The sequence below is a fragment of the Erpetoichthys calabaricus genome, chromosome 1, assembly GCF_900747795.2.
Source record: "Erpetoichthys calabaricus chromosome 1, fErpCal1.3, whole genome shotgun sequence".
In the NCBI taxonomy this organism is placed as follows: domain Eukaryota; kingdom Metazoa; phylum Chordata; class Cladistia; order Polypteriformes; family Polypteridae; genus Erpetoichthys; species Erpetoichthys calabaricus.
This window is the reverse complement of record NC_041394.2, coordinates 155,240,455-155,259,928: the sequence shown is the minus strand read 5'-3', so window position 1 is coordinate 155,259,928 and position 19,474 is coordinate 155,240,455. Positions and strand designations below refer to the sequence as shown.

General features: G+C 36.6%; 1 protein-coding gene across 3 annotated transcripts in view; it reads left to right on the top strand.

Annotated features, from left to right (window-relative positions):
- The window catches only part of LOC114642058 (ELKS/Rab6-interacting/CAST family member 1), an 814,051-nt gene that overhangs the window by 263,135 nt on the left and 531,442 nt on the right, over nt 1-19,474 (top strand). For all 3 annotated transcript variants that reach the window (XM_051920296.1, XM_051920284.1, XM_051920290.1), the window contains one exon: nt 15,139-15,279. In XM_051920296.1, coding sequence (XP_051776256.1) covers nt 15,139-15,279 — 141 coding nt within the window. The remainder of the gene's footprint in view (nt 1-15,138; nt 15,280-19,474) is intronic.

Genomic DNA, 19,474 nt, shown 5'->3' with positions numbered 1-19,474 from the left:
CGGAGAGTCATCTGCCCTTCATCACTGGTTACCCCTGCTCCATGATCACTCAGCAGGAGCAACCACTACTACTACTCCCGGGGTGTCGGCCCAACACCCAAGCTCACTGTTCAGCTGCATGCGAGCTTACGCTCGCTCACTCTCCCACACCGGCTTTCTCTCTCTCCACTACTTCCTGCTTTCTCCTGCAACCTCTGTTCGTTTCTCTCTTTTTTCTCCTCTTTTTCTTTCTCAACCCCTTTAGCCAACTCGCGCTTCTATTTATCAAGAGGGCATGGCAGCTGTGGCAAATCAGCAGCCCCAGGAACAATCATGGATGCGGACGGTTTCTCACCTGTGCACTTAGGTAAGAAACGCCCACATCGCGAATCGCCCTGAGAACCGCTTCAGCCACACAACCACCACGCCCCTCACCAAGCCGCAAGCATGGTGCTTATTTATTTAAAGCTGGCCTTAGAACGGGAGCTGTGGACCCGCAACACCACACCCCCCATCACAACACAAGCAACATTATACGTCTTGCGAGAAAGATTTAACTGCACCTGGGGCTGAAAATAAAGGACAAGTATTGTTTTTGCAAAAGTTAAGTAAAAGTGAAAATAATGCATATGTAACAATTCCCAAGAAAATAACACTCTTTAAATTGTATATCTGGTAAACTAAACCCTTGGGTGAGCGAGCGAAGTGAGCAGGGGGCAGAGCCCCCTAGTACAATATAAATATGCACTTTCTTCTATTGAATTGATTTGAATTCCTTTATTGTTATTGTATGGCACAATGAGATTCAATATGCAAATCCTCCATAAACTTTTCCTGTAAAATTATAAAATAATAAAATGATAAAAAACAATGAAAAATGTAAAATATGAAAGCATAAGTACAGTATATATGTACATATAGTGCAAATAGTGAAATGGTTCATAAAGTGACTCAGGTTTTGCAATATTAGATAGATAGATAGATACTTTATTAATCCCAAGGGGAAATTCACATACTCCAGCAGCAACATACTGATACAAAAACAATATTAAATTAAAGAGTCATAAAAAGGCAAGTAAAAACAGACAATAACTTTGAATAATGTTAACGTTTACCCCTCCGGGTGGAATTGAAGAGTCGCATAGTTTGGGGGAGGAACGTTCTCCTCAGTCTGTCAGTGGAGCAGTACAGTGAAAGCAGTCTGTCGCTGAAGCTGCTCCTCTGTCTGGAGATGACACTGTTTAGTGGATGCAGTGGATTCTCCATAATTGATAGGAGCCTGCTGAGTGCCGTTGCTCTGCCACGGATGTCAAACTGTCCAGCTCCATGACTACAATAGAGCCTGCCTTCCTCACCAGTTTGTCCAGGCGTGAGGCATCCTTCTTCTTAATGCTGCCTCCCCAGCACACCACCGCGTAGAAGAGGACACTCGTCACAACCATCTGATAGAACATCTGCAGCATCTTATTGCAGATGTTGAAGGACGCCAGTCTTCTAAGGAAGTACAGCCGGCTCTGTCCTCACAGAGAATCAGTATTGGCAGTCCAGTCCAATTTATCATCCAGCTGAACTCCAAGGTATTTATAGGTCTGTACCCTCTGCACACAGTCTCCTAAAATCCACCACCAGTTCCTTGGTTTTGCTAGTGCTCAGGTGTAACTGGTTTGAGTCGCACCATTTAACAAAGTCCTTGATGAGGTTTCTGTACTCCTCCTCCTGCCCACTCCTGATGCAGCCCACGATAGCAGTGTCGTCAATGAACTTTTGCACGTGGCAGGACTCCGAGTTGTATTGGAAGTCCGATGTATATAGGCTGAACAGGACTGGAGAAAGTACAGTCCCCTGCGGCGCTCCTCTGTTGCTGACCACAATGTCAGACCTACAATTCCCGAGACGCACATACTGAGGTCTGTTTGTAAGATAGTCCACAATCCATGCCACCAGGTATGAATCTACTCCCATCTCTGTCAGCTTGTCCCTAAGGAGCAGAGGTTAAATGTTGTTGAAGGCGCTAGAGAAGTCCAGAAACATAATTCTTACGACACCACTGCCTCTGTCCAAGTGGGAGAGGGATAGGTGTAGCATACAGATGATGGCATCCTCCGCTCCCACCTTCTCCTGGTATGCGAACTGCAGAGGGTCAAGGGTGTGTTGGACCTGTGGCCTCAGGTGGTGAAGCAGCAGCCTCTCCATGGTCTTCATCACATGTGACGTCAGAGCGACAGGCCGGAAGTCATTCAGCTCACTAGGATGTGATACCTTTGGGACTGGGGTGATGCAAGATGTTTTCCAAAGCCTCGGGACTCTCCCCTGTTCCAGGCTCAGGTTGAAGATGCGCTGTAGAGGACTCCCCAGCTCCAGCGCACAGACCTTCAGCAGTCTACAACTAGTAGTACATTACAACTGTAGTACAAGTTTACAGTGAGGTAATTGTACTTATAAGTACAAAAGTTCTACCAGGAGCACTTGATGGACTGATTGAGTGCATTTATAGCTCTTGGGATGAAACTGTTTTGAACCGCGAGGTCCCTACAGGAAAGGCTTTGAAGCGTTTGTCGTATGGGGGAAGTTCAAATAGACTGCGCCCATGGCTGAGGCAGCGTGTGCTAGATGCTGTATTCCAAGAATCCTCTTTCCAATCGTCTGCTGTAGAGCTGTGATTCCACACTCAGATGCAATGGGTTAAAATACTCTGAGTGGTGCACTGAGAGTAACAACACTAAACAGCTATGATATTTGGAATAGTTTGGCCATTCTGTGGACCGTTATATTGTAACAGGTTGATTACAATCAGATGCCTTAAACTAATAAATGACATGCAGTTAATTTCTGTATATTTGATAAAGCCATGTCAGGGATGTGAATCTAAAAAAGAAAGGGAAACTGCACAGGAACAATAGCACTGCTTTAATACTGGGGTGCCTCAAGTTTGCAAAACCGAGCTGAAAAATTGTGTATGCGATGGATTGAGCTGGAATGAAAATGTGCTGTGCTTTACGACAAGTTTAGTTTTTATACATTGCGATATGAGCTTGGAAACGGGTGTACGCAACATTTTTGTGCATATGCAGCGTTTATACATGAGGCCCCAGGTGCCCATTCCTGACACCCTTTGAAGGCACCCAGCACATGGATTGGACTTACTGCATTTTAGGAGCGTCTTCCCACAATGGCAGGCAAAGTTACCCACTTCCGGACAGTGTGAGGCTCTTACCTTCAACAGACAGCTTCTGTGGTAGTTTCCCTTGTCCTGTGTCTTATGGGTGATATCCTTGCCACTGGAAAGTTCTTGCTAGTCATTTACACCTTCAGTAAATCTTTAGAAATTCTCTATTATAAATAATACAGGTATAGTTACAGTATGTAGACAACAGCCTTCAGTATTTTAACTGCTTGTTAAAATATTGCATAATAGGTTGGTTGTTCAGGTACTGCATTTTTTTATTAAAGACTTGCAGAGAGAAGTAACTATTAATGAAAAAAAGAAAGTTTATATCATTTGTGGCCCACCAGGCTGGCACCGCGAGCTTAATTATTAACTCCAAACTACCATATGATAGATGGTATACTCAGGGCACTGCTGCTTATTAATCTGAGTAATAGTTTTGGACCTACTCCATTATTGAAATAATGCTTTAGCTTAAAAAAGTAGTCTTTGAAAATGAGTAATATTTTAGTCATTTTTACTTTTGTGTTGCTTTCCAATTGGAGCAGCCTGTGTTTTGTTTTGATAATTTCTCCATTTGATATAGAGAACTAGGGTGGTTTCCCTTTTATCTTGCTCTGACCACATACCGGCAATTTTTTGTACAGTTTATATTTCTGAAAATCCATTTTGCAAAAAAGCTCTGCCAGCTGAAGTGGTCTTGTATAAAGAAATACACTACTTACTGTACTATATATTTTCATACGGTTTTCCAGTTTATATACCAGACATTTTGGCAATTAGCTTTAAAGGCAGGGGTTAATGCTTAATTATATTGGCTCCCCACAATTCGTTTTAATTAAGTAATTATTTATCTCATATGCTAAATGAATGATTTTTGGACTGATGATTTTTTTTTTTTTTTTTTTTTATGTACGGTCAGGATTAGAAAACAATATATCATTGAGAATTTGAAGTGTTTTACCTAGTAGAGCCCTAGTAGTTTTCATCTTAAAACATCATTGCGTGCTTTCTCAAATGTCTATTGTTCAACAATTCTTGGCACTACAGCTCAGTTTAAAAATTATGCTACCCTTTATGTTCAAAGTATTTTCATGTAAATTTCCATATTTGAATTTTTTCCTCTTTTTTTCTACATGTAAATGTGCCCCTTTTCAAATTGGCATCATAGCTTCTAAATCTCAACACCCTCTTCTAAAATTCTGTTATTCCAGCCATGGTATGTAGTGATTTAATTACAAGCATTTATTTATACTGCCAGAGTACATTTCAATTCAAGCTCATCTTCAAAATATACCATTTCAGGTGAAATAATGTGCTTGCCTAAGGAAACTACTCAAAAACAAGTGATGATAACAGTTTTTGAGCAACTAGCCACCATATTGCAGCAACTGTTATTAGATCCAGGTGCTTTTCTTAATAGTGCTACTTCATTGCAGGGCAGAAACTTGACATATACAATTGTTGAAATGTATCCTTTTTACTCCAAGCTATGTTGGTACATTGCAGAACAGAAGGAAATAACCTTTGACATATCTCGCAAATGAAAATCGGTTTTACTTTGAAGGGTTTGAAACCAGCAGCAAATAGTAATATCAGTAATGTGACATTTATGTGAGTGAGCTTTTAGTTTACCAAAAGTTACAGTACCATCAGCTAACTTGAGGTATGTATTACACAAATAACATTATAAGAAAATGATCTACAGTACAAGTTTAAGGGAGTATAATTTTTAAATCATACTTCTTGGAAAGTTCAGCATGTGTGAATCATTGATTATGGTCATGTTCTTCCATGTTTATAGCTAATTTTATGTTTGACAGTTATTAACAGTCTATAATACCTTATGCAACTAATGTCTCCTACATGTTAAGTTAATACCAAAAACTGTTTCAAATTAACAGAGAATGTCACCAAGCCAGATGTTGGCCATTTTCAGTATCCTGACATTCTATTGAAAAGAAGTCATGCCATTTTCTAAACGACTTGATCCAGACTAGGGTCATCGGGGGAATGGAACCTATTCCAGCTAGCATAGGGCTCAAGGCAGGAATAAACCCTGGAATGATCACCAGTCCATAGCAGGGCGATACACACACTCAAAAAGTCATAATGTACAAATTTATTTTAAATTTATTTTGTGTTTTCCTTCGATTCACATCACACACAAATAAAACAGTTGAATTTGCAAACGTTGTTGTACTTTGTATATAAAAGCCGGATTGAATGTTATTTACCTTGATTTATTTACTTATCTTCCTACAGCGTAAAGTCACAAGTAGACTGCAGAGTTCTCATGTACATATACAAAGTACAGAGACGGCAAAAGTGCGACATGCATTCTTTCTTCGATGGAGAACCCTCATCATCTTCCAAGTTCACCTCTGTTATAGCGCATCTTTATGTGAAAACAGCAGTGTCAGATTGGGGAGAGCGTGAGCGTGACTGTGAGAATAAAACTGAATAAAAAAATAAAAACGGTAACCTTTACAAGAACCATAAATTTACACCGGCTGTTACAGACTCAAATCAAATGTATGTTTTTATTCTAAAATAGTAAGAATAAGAGCAGCTCGCTTCTCAAAATGGAATAGTCTGTGGTCGAACTCGTGACCTTTTGATTACCAGTCATCAGTTCTTACCATTACGCCACTAAAGCAGTCGGATTAAAGATGTGTCAATGTTGCACCATAACACAGGTTCTTTTTCTGCAGTTATATTCTTGAATAAAAGTACACTTGTTTTGTTATACTTGTACCTTTTTTGAAAGTGTTTATTTGATATTTGGACTTCAGGCTTCACACATTATACGCTTCATGTCTACATTTTGTCAATTATTACTAAAACATGAAAAATGTTTCTGTTTTAACAATGTGTTTACATAGATTGTTGTAGACATGGAACACACATGAAATGCATGTGTCCCAAATAATGAAATAGTATTTACTGTATACAACTCTAAGCAACTGACACACAGGTAAACAGACTTGAGCTGAGAAAACTTTGTGCGGCGGTGGGGGGATGTGATAGCAGGCTGCTTGCTGCTTATCGACACATTTACAAGACAAAAGATGCTGATGGAGAGGTGTGAAGGGATTTAAGGGATGGATTTATGAGGTTTTTTTTTTTAGGCTTTGGTAATTTTTTTGTCGGCTTTGGTAATTCTAGTGTTAAACCCTCATAATAAGGCAAAATAGTAATTATAATAAGTCTACACATCGAAAATGTCAGCTGTTAATGAAATATACTAGTTCTGGAATATACTGAACCCTGAAGTGTTGTTTAATTATGCCTTTATAAATAACTGCTCTGCCAGAATAGAGTATGTCAACGTTTCTTTTTAACATACAGGAGCTTTTCAGTTGTATTGCTGTGTTGATAGAGGTCTGTGCATATTTGTATGTTCCACAAAGGAAATAGCTATTGAAGACATTGAAAATTGCTCTCCTTATCAGTGATCTACATTTAGTTTGCCATCATGATTTGTTGAGCAGGGTGTTTGCAACTATGGCAAAAACGATAATGCAAAATCTTTGGTTTTCATTTGGGGATACAGAATGTCTTTTAGCCTTTGCTTTATGTTTCATTTAACAACACACTCTGCTGATGTCTCATGTTATTTTTTTTAATCTTTAACCACCTGATTATCTAAATAGTTTTTTCACTTCATAGATTTATAATAGTTGGATTGAAATACTGGATAAAAAATATAATGTTTTAATTTAGTGTTGTATTAAAACATTGGATTTAATGAAACTAAGGTGTATAGTAATTATGTAACCAGAGTTACTGTATACTTATGTGTAATTTGAAATGTGAATCCATTTGCCGTGTTTGAACTAAGGGACCTATCTGACTGAAATTCGACTTTGACGAAATTTACCTAATACCCGTGTACCTTAGTCCTGTGTTTTTCTTATGTAACATTTTACTGTGAGCAGTGCCGTAGGTTTTCCAACACTATGCCTCCACTTTATGCTGATCCTAGCATTCAACTCTCGCTTCGTGTGTTGAGAAAGACAGGAAGAAGACTTTCAGCAGTAGCCTTCCCATAAACTTGACAGAAGAAAATAATTTGTAGGGGTTGCATATAATGAATGATTAACCTGGAATGTCAATTATTTAACCTTTTACAGAATACCATGGATGAGAATCTCTCAGCAGCTTTGGAACTTCTTGAGGATGGTAACCTTATGGCTGCATTTCAAATACACACTGCATGTGATCAGTTAGATTCTGCGGAAAAGGCAGTTGCATTTGCAGTAAGAACCCGTCGTATGAATCTGCTGAGGACTTACAGTCTTCCCACTGATGTCCAGAGCCCACTGGTTGAAGTTATAGATGAAGGGGATCAGCTTTTCAATACAGTACTTCAACAGACACTAGCTCAGATACAGAAGACCCACCATTTGGTAAGGTCTTTTCAGTTTGTCTAGCATAAGACTTCCTGTAGACCACCACCTCTCATCTGATTCCTCCATCAACAGTAGTATCCTGTTCTTCATAGTTTTAGAAGAAGATACATTCCTACCTGTTCTAAGAGGTGCAAGAGGCTCAGAATTTTAGTATTTCCTTGTACTGTTCCTATTGCCCTTATTTTTATGTATGGTTATCTCCTCTACCATTAGTGTTTAAATTCATCCTATATCAGTAGACTTCACCTTGATCATAAATAAAAAATTAAATATCCTCTTCCTGTTTTCCTTTAAACTCCATTTCAGGTAGTCCCCTACTCCTTGGAGAACTCTGTTCATGCTTATAATAGTAGCAAATAGTCTATAAACCTGCTAATCACCTATAATGAAATCTCCATCATTTCATTTTTCAGTGGATATAATTAAAATAGTGTATATCAAAGTGATTCTGCACCTTATGAGTATGTAATATTTTACCTTTCAAAACAGTTGCAGTGGCCTATTTATAACTTTGACTACTGTTATTTAAGTTTGGTTCTTGGGCAGCTCTTTGGCTGTATCATATGCTTTTAACTGGGCTGTTTTGTTAAGCTTGCTCTTGTTTCTTAATTTATGCAGTTTTTGTGTAAATACAGAAAAACACAAAATGGTTCTATTAAATTGCCATGAAAGTTATTTATTTCATTTTTATGTTTGTTTTTATATGTATTACTTTTCGCTATTATTTTTTATGCTTTGTTTGATCATAAGTACATACAAGTGTAAGTGTCGCTGAAGGAGCTGCACCTTTTTTACAGTTACATATCTTTTGCAAGTATACGTTCTCTTTTGTTTAATTATCATATTTTGGGTACAGATACAATTAAGAAAGTAACCATCCCAGAAATAGGAAATTTAGATCTGTAAGAATTTAAAGTTATAATGAAAAGTCAAGTACAAATCATTTTAAATTTCATGTAAATAGAAGGGTTTTTTTTAAGAAAAGACTGAAATGAGCAACTAATTATACAATGAGGAAAGGTTCAAAATAAGAATGACTCTTAAGATTTTGAAACTGATTGGAATGAATACCTGCAGCCACAGAGGCCTACTATTACTAAACCTTTGAGTTATTGTATAGTATAAATATACTATTTATATAATGTACAGTTTTGAAGTAGTCTTCATAACGATTTTTTTAATTAAATACAAAATTTCATATTACAAATTATATATTTTTTTAAATCTCTTTATAGTAATGCATAATTATATTTTGTTATATTGAGCTTGAAGGGCTAGGGTGACGGTAGCTACGAACTTCAATGGGGGAATTAAATTTTGTAGTTGCATCATATTAGGAAAATGCTTGAAAAAGTGTATCTGATCTCAGCCACATTACTGCCCAGATCAGCCCTGGTTTTTCTGTTGTGCAGACCAGTGCAGGCTAGTGTCAGTGGTTTTGGTTGAATATGACAAGTCCTACCACTGAGTCAGCCATTTATTATAAAACAATATATCTCCCCTTCACTTTAATGACTTGTTCCAAGGCCAGGAGGGAAATCATACAGAGAGTGGTACTGATGTCTCCCTCAATAGTTTTATTTATCCTTGGAATTTTAAGACCTCTGGCTTTCTTTGATCTCAGTGTACACTACGTACTTTACGCATTAATATGGAGCAGCAGGGTGACTTATTATAGTTTATGACTTTGTATGTTTAAAGGGAGAATCTGACTATAGTTTTATTGTAAACCACTGTACAAATTAAAGAATTTGAGCTATACACTAAGGGGCCTCAAAATAAGTTTTGCAAGTGTAATAGCATGTTGGTATTGAAGCCCAAATTTATCGGAACATGTACTTAAAAAAGGTCTGACTAGTTCCATACACCCAGACTGACCGATGTAGACTCAGTTGTATCCTGTAATTTTTCCAGTTAGGTGGACTTGGATCTGTCTTATCATTGGCTTATTTGTTTTCATTTGAGGTAATTTTATTGTGAACTTGTGCCTCTGGAGCCAACTGAAATATGCTGAAATCAGTCATTTAAGTAAGTCATTTTCCTGTATTTTCTCAAACATCAGTGATTCTAAATAACAAGAATGACAAATGAAAGTTAAAATAGATATTTTATAATCAATCCAAGTTGGGCATGATATACAGTAGATACCCTGTGTTAAACAGCAGATACTTTTATTTGTATTGAGACAACTCCTGTGTGGTATAGTAGGGACAGCAGGCTCTTCTGGGCTCTGACACTTCTCACGGGCAAGGAAGCTTTGAGGAGGAGACCAGAGTTAACCCCAAAGGTAGTTATGGACTGAGGATTAAAAAGAAGGCCATATGGAGTCTGGATGATGGAAGGCAAGGGTACAACTAGTGGGTGGAAGGAAATCCAGAGTGCTTATGGAAGGAAAAGTGTGAAGTATGAAGGAGTTAATTTAAAGAGTTTTACAAATGGGCAGCTGGACCAGTCACTCCATGAGTTATTTAGGGCTGTTTGTTTTAGGCAGGCCAGGGAGAAACTAGGTTTATCACTTTGTATTGTCAGCATCCTTTTGTCATTAGCTGTCCCTGTGTGCTTTAGTTTATATTAGTAAACTTTGTTTTTTCCCTCATGTTCTGTATACGACCTCCCTTAGAGTTACTGTGTTTGGGAACAGCTTAATATCATATCTACAATAAGACACACCATATGCATCCATATTAGAATGTATTTCACATATCATATTTGGGAATGCCGTTGCAAGGTCAAAATATTTAGTTATGTCCATGTTTTTATTTGTTTAAATGTTGTTTCCTACAATGAAAAAAGAAAATCGCCCAAACAGTCTGCATCTAGAACATCCTAGTAATTAATGAATTGTACAGGGGATAAAAAAAGACTATCACACTGAATATGCCCAACATACAATAGGAATGATAATGTTAATTAGTTGGTGTTGACCTTCTGCTTTGTGAGTTAATACTAAATAAGATGCAAAAGGTAGGTAATATCACACCATAATTAATAACAAGAAAATGATATAAATCAGGGAAATATTTGAGACAGTATTTACTGCAACTGCCCAGTTCGTAAACAGCCTGAACATCTGAAGTGAAGAGGAAGAGGAAATAGAAATGACGCAATTCATTGACATAATGTTTTTTGTTATACAATTCTGGAGTGGTGGCTCTGAGGCTAAGGATCTGTGCTGGTATCCAGAAGGTTGTCGGTTCGAATCCCTGTCACTGCCAAAAGAGATCCTACTCTGCTGGGCCCTTGAGCAAGACCCTTAACCTGTAATTGCTCCAGGGGCGCTGTACAATGGCTGACCCTGCGCTCTGACCCTAAGGGGTATGCGAAAACTACCAAATTCCTAATACAAGAAATTGTATAAGGCAAAATAAAGAACAATATAAAAAACACACATTTGGAAGGTTATGTAGGATTCCTTTTTTGATTTGTTGTGTTTAAAATACAAAAAAGCTGTCAAGATCTATCCATATACTGTATTATATTGGCTTAGTTTGACTGATAATTCCTTCAGCATTCATGAGTGAATTTAAAAATGAAAAGTGTTATACTTGTGACCTGACCATTAATAATTATTTTAAAGCTAGTTGACAACTAATGAACTAGTTATATCATCTTTTGCTTTTGTCACTTTTTATTCTAGACACACTTGTTGTTGGGTTTTTTTTTTCTTTCCCTACTTTATTATGTTCCCATAGTTTATTAATGATAATATACACAGGGCTGCCTTCAGGCAGCTTGTACATCACAAATAATAAGAATAATGAGAAACTTCATAAATTTTAGTCCTTGAGGGACATGACAACAGGCCTTTTTGTGTGGAAAGCGCTATGTTTTCCACTTTTTTAAGTTTAGATTCTTAATCTTATTATGAGATCCGTCCATGTCTGTCGTCCCCTATTTCAAGTGCTGTTTTTCTTTCATTATAACCATTAATTCTTTCAAGCTGGTTGTATAATTTTTTACTAATTTAAATTTCTTTGTCATTGTCTATTTTGAAATAATTTTTGTATCCTTGTCCCCATCCTTTCATTTCTTTATCAATATTGAAATGGAGATCTTGACTCCTAGCATTGTTAAGCACTATACAGGATTTAAACATTCTTCTAGATACTTTTTTTTGGTCTGTGTACCACATTTCTTTAATTGCTTTCTGTATTGCTTCCTTGTACTGATTACATTTTTACATTTCGCTGCCAGTAAAAACACCATCTTTCATGCCTTTAGACAACTCTGGCACAGGACCATTCTTTCTGTATTTAAATACTGCATTCTTGTGCCTGTGTTATGAAGCATATTGCATTTTAAAATGTTGAAAATATGTGCTGTATTTCTGCAGTATGTGAATTTTTTATTCAAGTGTGTATGGGTCTGTTTAGCATCTGATCAGGTGTCAACATTTCCATTCCATCTGTTCATCTTACTACAATTTGTACCAAAGTTTCTCCTCCTAGGAACAAGACCTTGACATGGCAGAAGAGCTAATATGACCTAGCAATACATTGGGTTTACCTTTGAAAACCTTGTACCTATGATATGGTTTTTATTTATACATTTGTAAAAAGTGTGACCCAGACAAACAATAGCTATAAAAGGATAAAGTGTGTGATTATGTTTAGCAGCAAACACCTGATGCTTGGGTGATCCACATAATTCCATCAGGCTCATCAACAAGAAATGGCTTGGATTGCCATGATGCCTCCCCTTGTTGTTCACATTCTTGACATTGAGTGTAAACTTATTAAAGTCGGGTTAAGACTTTGCCCAAGGTGTGTACGTGTAATATGAATCAATGCTTCCAATTCTGAATTTAGCCACACATCCAGGAAGTGAAGAGATTGTAGCTGCCCCAATTGTCAGAATTTACACGTCTTAATTATGAGTTATAAAAGTATTCCTTGCATTATGCTGAAAAACAGTGACTAAAGAGGAGCCTTCTGAACAAAAGTGTTGAATTACTTGTCACTTTCAGTTGCCATCCTCGCCAAAGGTTATGTGATTTGGGTAATAAAAAAAGATGTGCAGAGTCGGGTTAAATGAGGTTTGCACTTTGCAAAGCTAGCTCTGTGTGACAGGTTAAGGAGCGAAGCAATTCAGGAAAGTATTGGACTAGAGCTGCTGCTTCTCATGATGGATTGAAATAGACTAATGTGGTAATTTGGTATTGAGGAAGTCCCCGGACACTTCCCAATGTAGGTGTTCTTATAAAAGCCATTATTTAGAAACCCAGGATATCCTAGAAGGTCTATGCCTCTCAGCTAGTCTAAAATTTGAATTCTATTTAAATAGATAAATCACTAATATGATTATTGTGAAAATGCAAATTTGTTTTGCGGAAAAAATGATCTGAAATGCACTTGGCTTACATATCCTCTTTAATAACAATATCAGTAAATTAAAGTTTGTAAACATTTTTTTAAACTACATAAATAAAAATGATTGTTTTCTCATTTTGTCTTCCTGTGTCCTTCAACAGTCCAAATGCTATTTTTAGGTCAGGTAGTGATGAGAAATTCAATTACTCAGAGGGAGTATGTGAGGTCCCATTGCTGTTGTGATGCTCTGCCTACCCAGAAAAAAGAAAATGAAAAGAATGTGCATATTGGATGGATAGAAATGATGCTTTTAAACCTGTTGAAAACACAACCCTTGATTGTACAGTAGTTTTTTCTGACAGTGCAATCATACTACTAAACAAAAATAATAATTGATAGTTTTTTCTTATTATTTTCCCCTACATCTCTGTAATTAAATTTGAAATTATTAGATATTGGGGAAAAATGCACAGTTCAGTGTGAGGTGAGTGTGAGTGATGAAAACAGAAAGTGTGTGTGCTGGCCTTCTGAATCTACACAGGTGAGGGGGGGAAAAAGGGAATAGCCTTTTGGCAGAAGCCTTCCCCGAGTGAAAGCTGGGCTGAAGGACTACAGCTTGCTACACTAGTAAAGTACTGGTGGTGGCACAACCTATGTTAGGTTGCAGACGTAGATGAATAGGTGTGGTGAAGCCCTGGTAAGTTGGTAGAATGTTGATATTTTATTAAAGAGGTAAATCGTAAAATAGCCAAAAGTGTGCAGAAAGACCTAAAACAAAATCATAATTCAATAACAGGCAAAGATCAAAAACTGCTAGATTCAACAAAAAATACATGAAAACTTGTTTTGCATAGGACAGTGAAAAAGCTTTTTGTTTGTAAATGTAGCTAGTGAGTAAAACATCAAATACTTCAAGCATGTGGAAGTGAACGCCCATTGAAAGGGTAGTAACAATGGTTAGCAAATGTTCATTCTATTATCTAGTATTCATTAATTTATGAAATATGCCATAAACCTCATTCTGACAGCTTGTGACATATTTTACAAACCCCTTACACCTCTCACATGGACGTTTCACACTTCTGCCATCCAAGAGAAGATACTGCAGCATCAAAGCCAGATCTGCCACATGAGATCTTCCACACGGCCTCAACCACCTCTAAAAATAGAACTTTTATACATGAAAACCACTTTCCTGCAAAGACGAGTGTGCAGGTAGAAAAGAACTGAAAATCTCATTCTGACCTTGAAGGATTTTGACGTTCTTGATATCCTTCTGCTGTGAAACATTCTGACCTGTCATTGTTTACACATGTCTTCAAAAACTATTACCATACACTGATAATTTTTGTATTATCTTTATCTATTATTTATGTAGTTATTTATTTATATTACATATCCATTGACTATATTTATGTATCTAGATTGCAAATACCATACATTGCTTCAATGTTCATATTGCTTACTACTCGTCAATATTGCTGCTACGTCTTTGTCTTGTCTTTCACAATGTCTTGTCTTGTTTGTGTTTTAATTTTAAATCTTAATTTTAATTTTTAATTTTAAGTCTAATTTTAATTTAATTTTAATTTTTTCATATGCACTTCATGTTGTTACACTGTAGACTCTGAGCTTTGCAATTTCATCTATCTGTATACTTGTATATGGTTCACTTTGACTTTGATAATAGTAGATTTTGCTTCTTTTATTTTACTTTTGGCTCAAAAGTATATTTTTAAATATTTTTTTGTTTTCTATTTATTTTTTTCAAACAGCCGCTGGAATTGAATAACTCTTGATCTTTGAAATGTTGATTGTGTTTTACCAGGAAGGATAGTGGCAAAAGACTTAACACATTTTGGGTGGGCCAGAGATAGACTTGCTGGTCTTCATTTCCCCACAATGCTCATTAATGAGTCTGCAGAAGTGTCATTAATAAGTGTAGCGGTATATATTTTAATACACATCTATTATTTTTTTTGCATGTGATTACCTGGTTATAACTCTTGTCATGTATGTATTTTGAGCCTTTATAAAAAATTTTAAGATGCAGCAGTGCAAAAAATTAGAAGATGGGTAAAATTAAATTTCACATAAATAATTAGAAAACAGTTCCTTGACACATTCAAATATTAATATATAGAGCCGGTTAATACAACATAGTATGGCTGCAGTAAACTAAGGACTGTAAAGTTCTGAGATGTAATTTAGAAACACAAGGTAATAGAAATCGATATATAACTTTCCCCTCTTTGGTTTTATGAAACAGGAGCGCATAATTGAGAGACTAAAAGAACAAAGAGATCGGGATGAAAGGGAGAAGACTGAGGAGATTGAGAACACTAAAAAAGAACTGAAAGAACTTAGAGAAAAAGTCAGCACACTGCAGGGAGATCTGTCAGACAAGGAGGTAAGTGTTAAGTATTTGGTATGTAAGCTGCATTAGTTAAAGAGTTAATTCATTCAGGGTCATGTTGAAAAAATACACTTTTTTTTAAATTTTGAAATTATTGTCTGGGTGTATATGCTGTAGTTTTCCCAAAGACATATAGTATGTGTTAATTGGCAGCAGTAAAATTGTCCTATGCGTGTGAGTGTGCCCCACAAGTATTTACAATTATATAGGGAGTTAGATGGGTAAATAGTAGCTGATTGATTAGCCTGTAACCCACTGAGTTCAAGCAAAGAACACCTTCCTTTTTTTGAGCTATAAGAAGATTGCAGTAGAATGCAAAATAATATAGCAAAAAAAGCACACACACGCCAAGGTAAGAAGCAGTAAAAATACAAAATCTTGTATACAAAACAACATTGTAAAAGTACTGATGAAAGCTGGTTAAGGGTACATTTTAGAAAAGGTTTGTTAACAAATACAGGAATGCTTTGAAAAAGAAATGAGTAGGGAAAGGATATTTATTTTAAGTACTAGAGGGCTTTGCCCCCTGCTTGCTTCGCTCCCCAACCCACTTTGCTCCCCAAGCCACTTTGCGTCTCTGTCACTCATGAATGTGCATTTCACTTTCACCAAACAACAAATCTTTTAAATCCCGTGGATACGCCTCTTCATTGGGAAGAAACACTACTTTTCCCTGATGGCAACACAAATTAGATGATCTACAAGTCTCCGGCTTAAAGTTTAAATCTGAACAATATATTTGATCTCTTTTCGGTGTTCCGTTATTTCACCGAGTATTAATTTCCGTTTGTTTTTGCTAATGTGATCTTTACTGTCATTTTTTTGAGACTTTCGAATTTTAGTACTTACATTATGTGTAACCTGCTCTGCATGTGTATCGCAGCAACGTTTTTGAATTCTTTACGGCGTTGTACTTTGTCATCTACTCTCTGTCTTTTATTTCTGGCTCTGGGCGTGGTTAAATCTCTTGGCACAAAGTCTCGTTTTGCGGGACGTGAAAGTATCTCTCTGAAAAAGTCACGTCTCGTCCCAGGCTAAAAAGTCTGGTCTCTTCCCAGGATTTTTTTATTATAATAGATAGATATTAATTCTGCCTGCTAAAGAGTACCGAAGAGATTACTTCCTATTAACATTTTGTTTAATGCTTTCCATTATGCTGCAACAATTAATTTGAAAAGAAATCTTTCAATTTTCTTACAACTGATAGTCCAAAATACTTCAACTGTTCTGAGGAAGTCAGGAAAAGCACTGATATATAGAATGACATGCTAAAGCGTTGGCTGGAAATAGCACACTATAATCCTAATTTAATTTTACAGCCAGAAATATTATGAATGTTATCTAGTTAATCACAGCTTTTTTTTTATCTAGTTCGGCATCTTCCTGGAGATGTTTGTTGGAAAAATGTATGAAATATTGGGTTTCTTATTTATTATTTCTTTCTGGATACCTTGTCTTGATGGCTTAGAGTTCAAATAAAATTGTTTTTTAGTTTTATGAATTTTGAGATATTTTTTTTCTTTCATAGACCATATGCTTATGTTAAGTTAATATCTGCCTCAAAAGTAGTGGTGCATACTACACTACTAGATATTTGCCAAAACAGGAAATATTTTCATATATAAATTTTAAAATTAGCACATCAGGAATCTGCATTTTGGTAATTGTCACAAAAGAGAAATACTGTACTTCTGGTGTGGGTATTCCATCATGTGGTGGTAAAACTTTGAAGATGGAAAAAGAAGGGGAAAAATGAACAGTGAAGTTTCTTTGTGAAAATGGAAAGGCTGATGAAATGTGGTACTTGGTCATTAATGAGGTGCCTTTTAGAAAAAACATGATTTGAGAACATCTATACCGAAATGCTGGCACGTGTACTGAATCCATATACACACACTTGCATGCATTGTATTTTACCATCCAAATGTGAATTACTGTACTCCAGACAGCTATACAGTAATTGCAGGAAAATATCACATATAATTCATATTTTTATTACATGTAATAAAAAAATCATATGGTAATCTGCTCCAGTTATTTCAAGTTAGGTGAAAAAGTATATAAACTTCACCTGAAATTGCATTGCTGTGTTTTCACACACTTTGATTACAAAGTACACTGCCAGCATCAATTTGACATGAGAAAAGGAGAACACGTGAGATGGCACATAGTGCGGCTCAATTGCAGTTTTTCTGAAGAACCTACAATATGTCCAAATATGATAATGTTCCATGTTTTTTTTTGTTAAATATAGAAGGAAAGATGGAACATGGTTCATGGCCACAAATGAGGTGTGTTTTAGAAAATATGTGTGATTAGAGTACAGCTGTATTAAAATATTTGCACACATATTTAATCTCTCTCTCTCTCACTCTCTCAAACACACACACACACACGATTTTACAGCAGATGTATACACAAGGAAAGAAAGCTGACTGTTTGTTACTTGCTTTTACATATATTGTTGGGTATGCTGTTTGGGTATTGTGGTGTTTTCACACACCTTCAAATGCACATTATTATTATTTAAAAGACGTTTTTATCTTTTTGATAGAAGAAAATGTTCAAAGCATCAGTACAGACAGTGTGGAGTGCCTTCATTGCAACTTCAAAACATAGAACGAGCCAGTGGCTTCAATCATGACACGACACTTTGAATTTTCTGCCTTTAACTCTTTTAGGGTTGATTCCACCCCCCCCCCCCCCCCCCTTTTCTCCCAGGGCTGAATATTTTTCCAAAAAACTGTTTTCTGAAAACCACAAAAAGCGACAGTTTGTCACATAAACCAACTTAAAACATCAGTTACTTACTGCATGCATTGCCATGCGTGCTACCACAGGGCCTCCGAGCAGCCATGAGTCGAGGTAATTCTTGGTAGCGAAAACCAATCAGATCGCTTTCTGCTACCAAGATTCTACCAAGAATTGAAAGCTCTGGCCAATCGCGGCCGTATTGGCTACCAAGAATTGACCATTCACAACCCGGTTCGGCTACCAAGAATTGGCCAATGATGGCTCGGTCGGCTTCCAAGAATTAGCGAATCACTGCTCGTGTTGGCTACCAAAACTCAGAAAGGGCAGGCCAGCCTCTTGTCAGTTAATGTATTCTGCAAAAGCTTGTTCGAGTCTGCACACAGATGCTTTGTGATTTGCGTTTCATTTTGAACTTTCTAAAAATGTCACTCACAAGTGTCGGTTTGTGCAGATATATTTACATTCACGTACACATTTTTTGAATGATTTTTTAACCATTCTTGGTACAGTTTATTGCATTTATTAAATATGTGTGCAAAACGTGTAAAGACAGATATAATAATAATAATATAATAAACATTGAATTGTATAATCAGTTTTATTTTTTATACTTAACATTAATTTCACAAATTGTTCATATCAATGCTAATACAGAATAATAATAATTATAGTTATACTCGATATTAACATTGATGTTATAAAATATGCTTATAAAATAGACCTACACCTTTAAAACTCAAGACGATTCTAATCGTGCTGTACAACAGCATATATATAGGGTACAGGTCATAACGTTTTATTTATTACTAGTCATTTAGCCCGTTACAATAACGGGCACTAGAACAGTAGTGCATAAACATTAGTAGGAACAGTCTATATTAAATGGCAAGGGACTTTGACCTCATTCTTTTTGTTGGTCGTATTTTTCTTTCTTTCAGCCTTTCTTTTGTTGATGTTTACTTGCTGAGCTGACCGTTCTTCATGGGCTGCCGTCGTGTATTATGTGTGTTTAATTTTCTGTGACAGTAATACTGTCTTTATACGTCCGCTGGCTTGTACATCCGTAATATACCTTTAATTTTCTCTGGCGGTAATACAGGCGTGCGCGTCAGTAATATGCCTTTAATCTCCTCTGATAGTAATACTGGCTTGTATGTGGCTGTAATATGAGTCACTGTATTGTGTACCTTTAATTTCCTCTCGCAGTAATACTGGTTTGTATTCCCGTAAAACACCTGTAACTTTCTCTGACAGTAATATTGCACATCGCACCGTGCCCCGCGCATGAGCACTTCACCAGAAGACACACACACACGGACACCTGGACACACACAGGGATTTTATTAAAGAGGATGAACATGTTCTACTTAAGTTTGCATATGCTGGGTTTATGTCCAAATGTTTGTTAATGCCGTTTTTGTCTGATAGCCAAGAT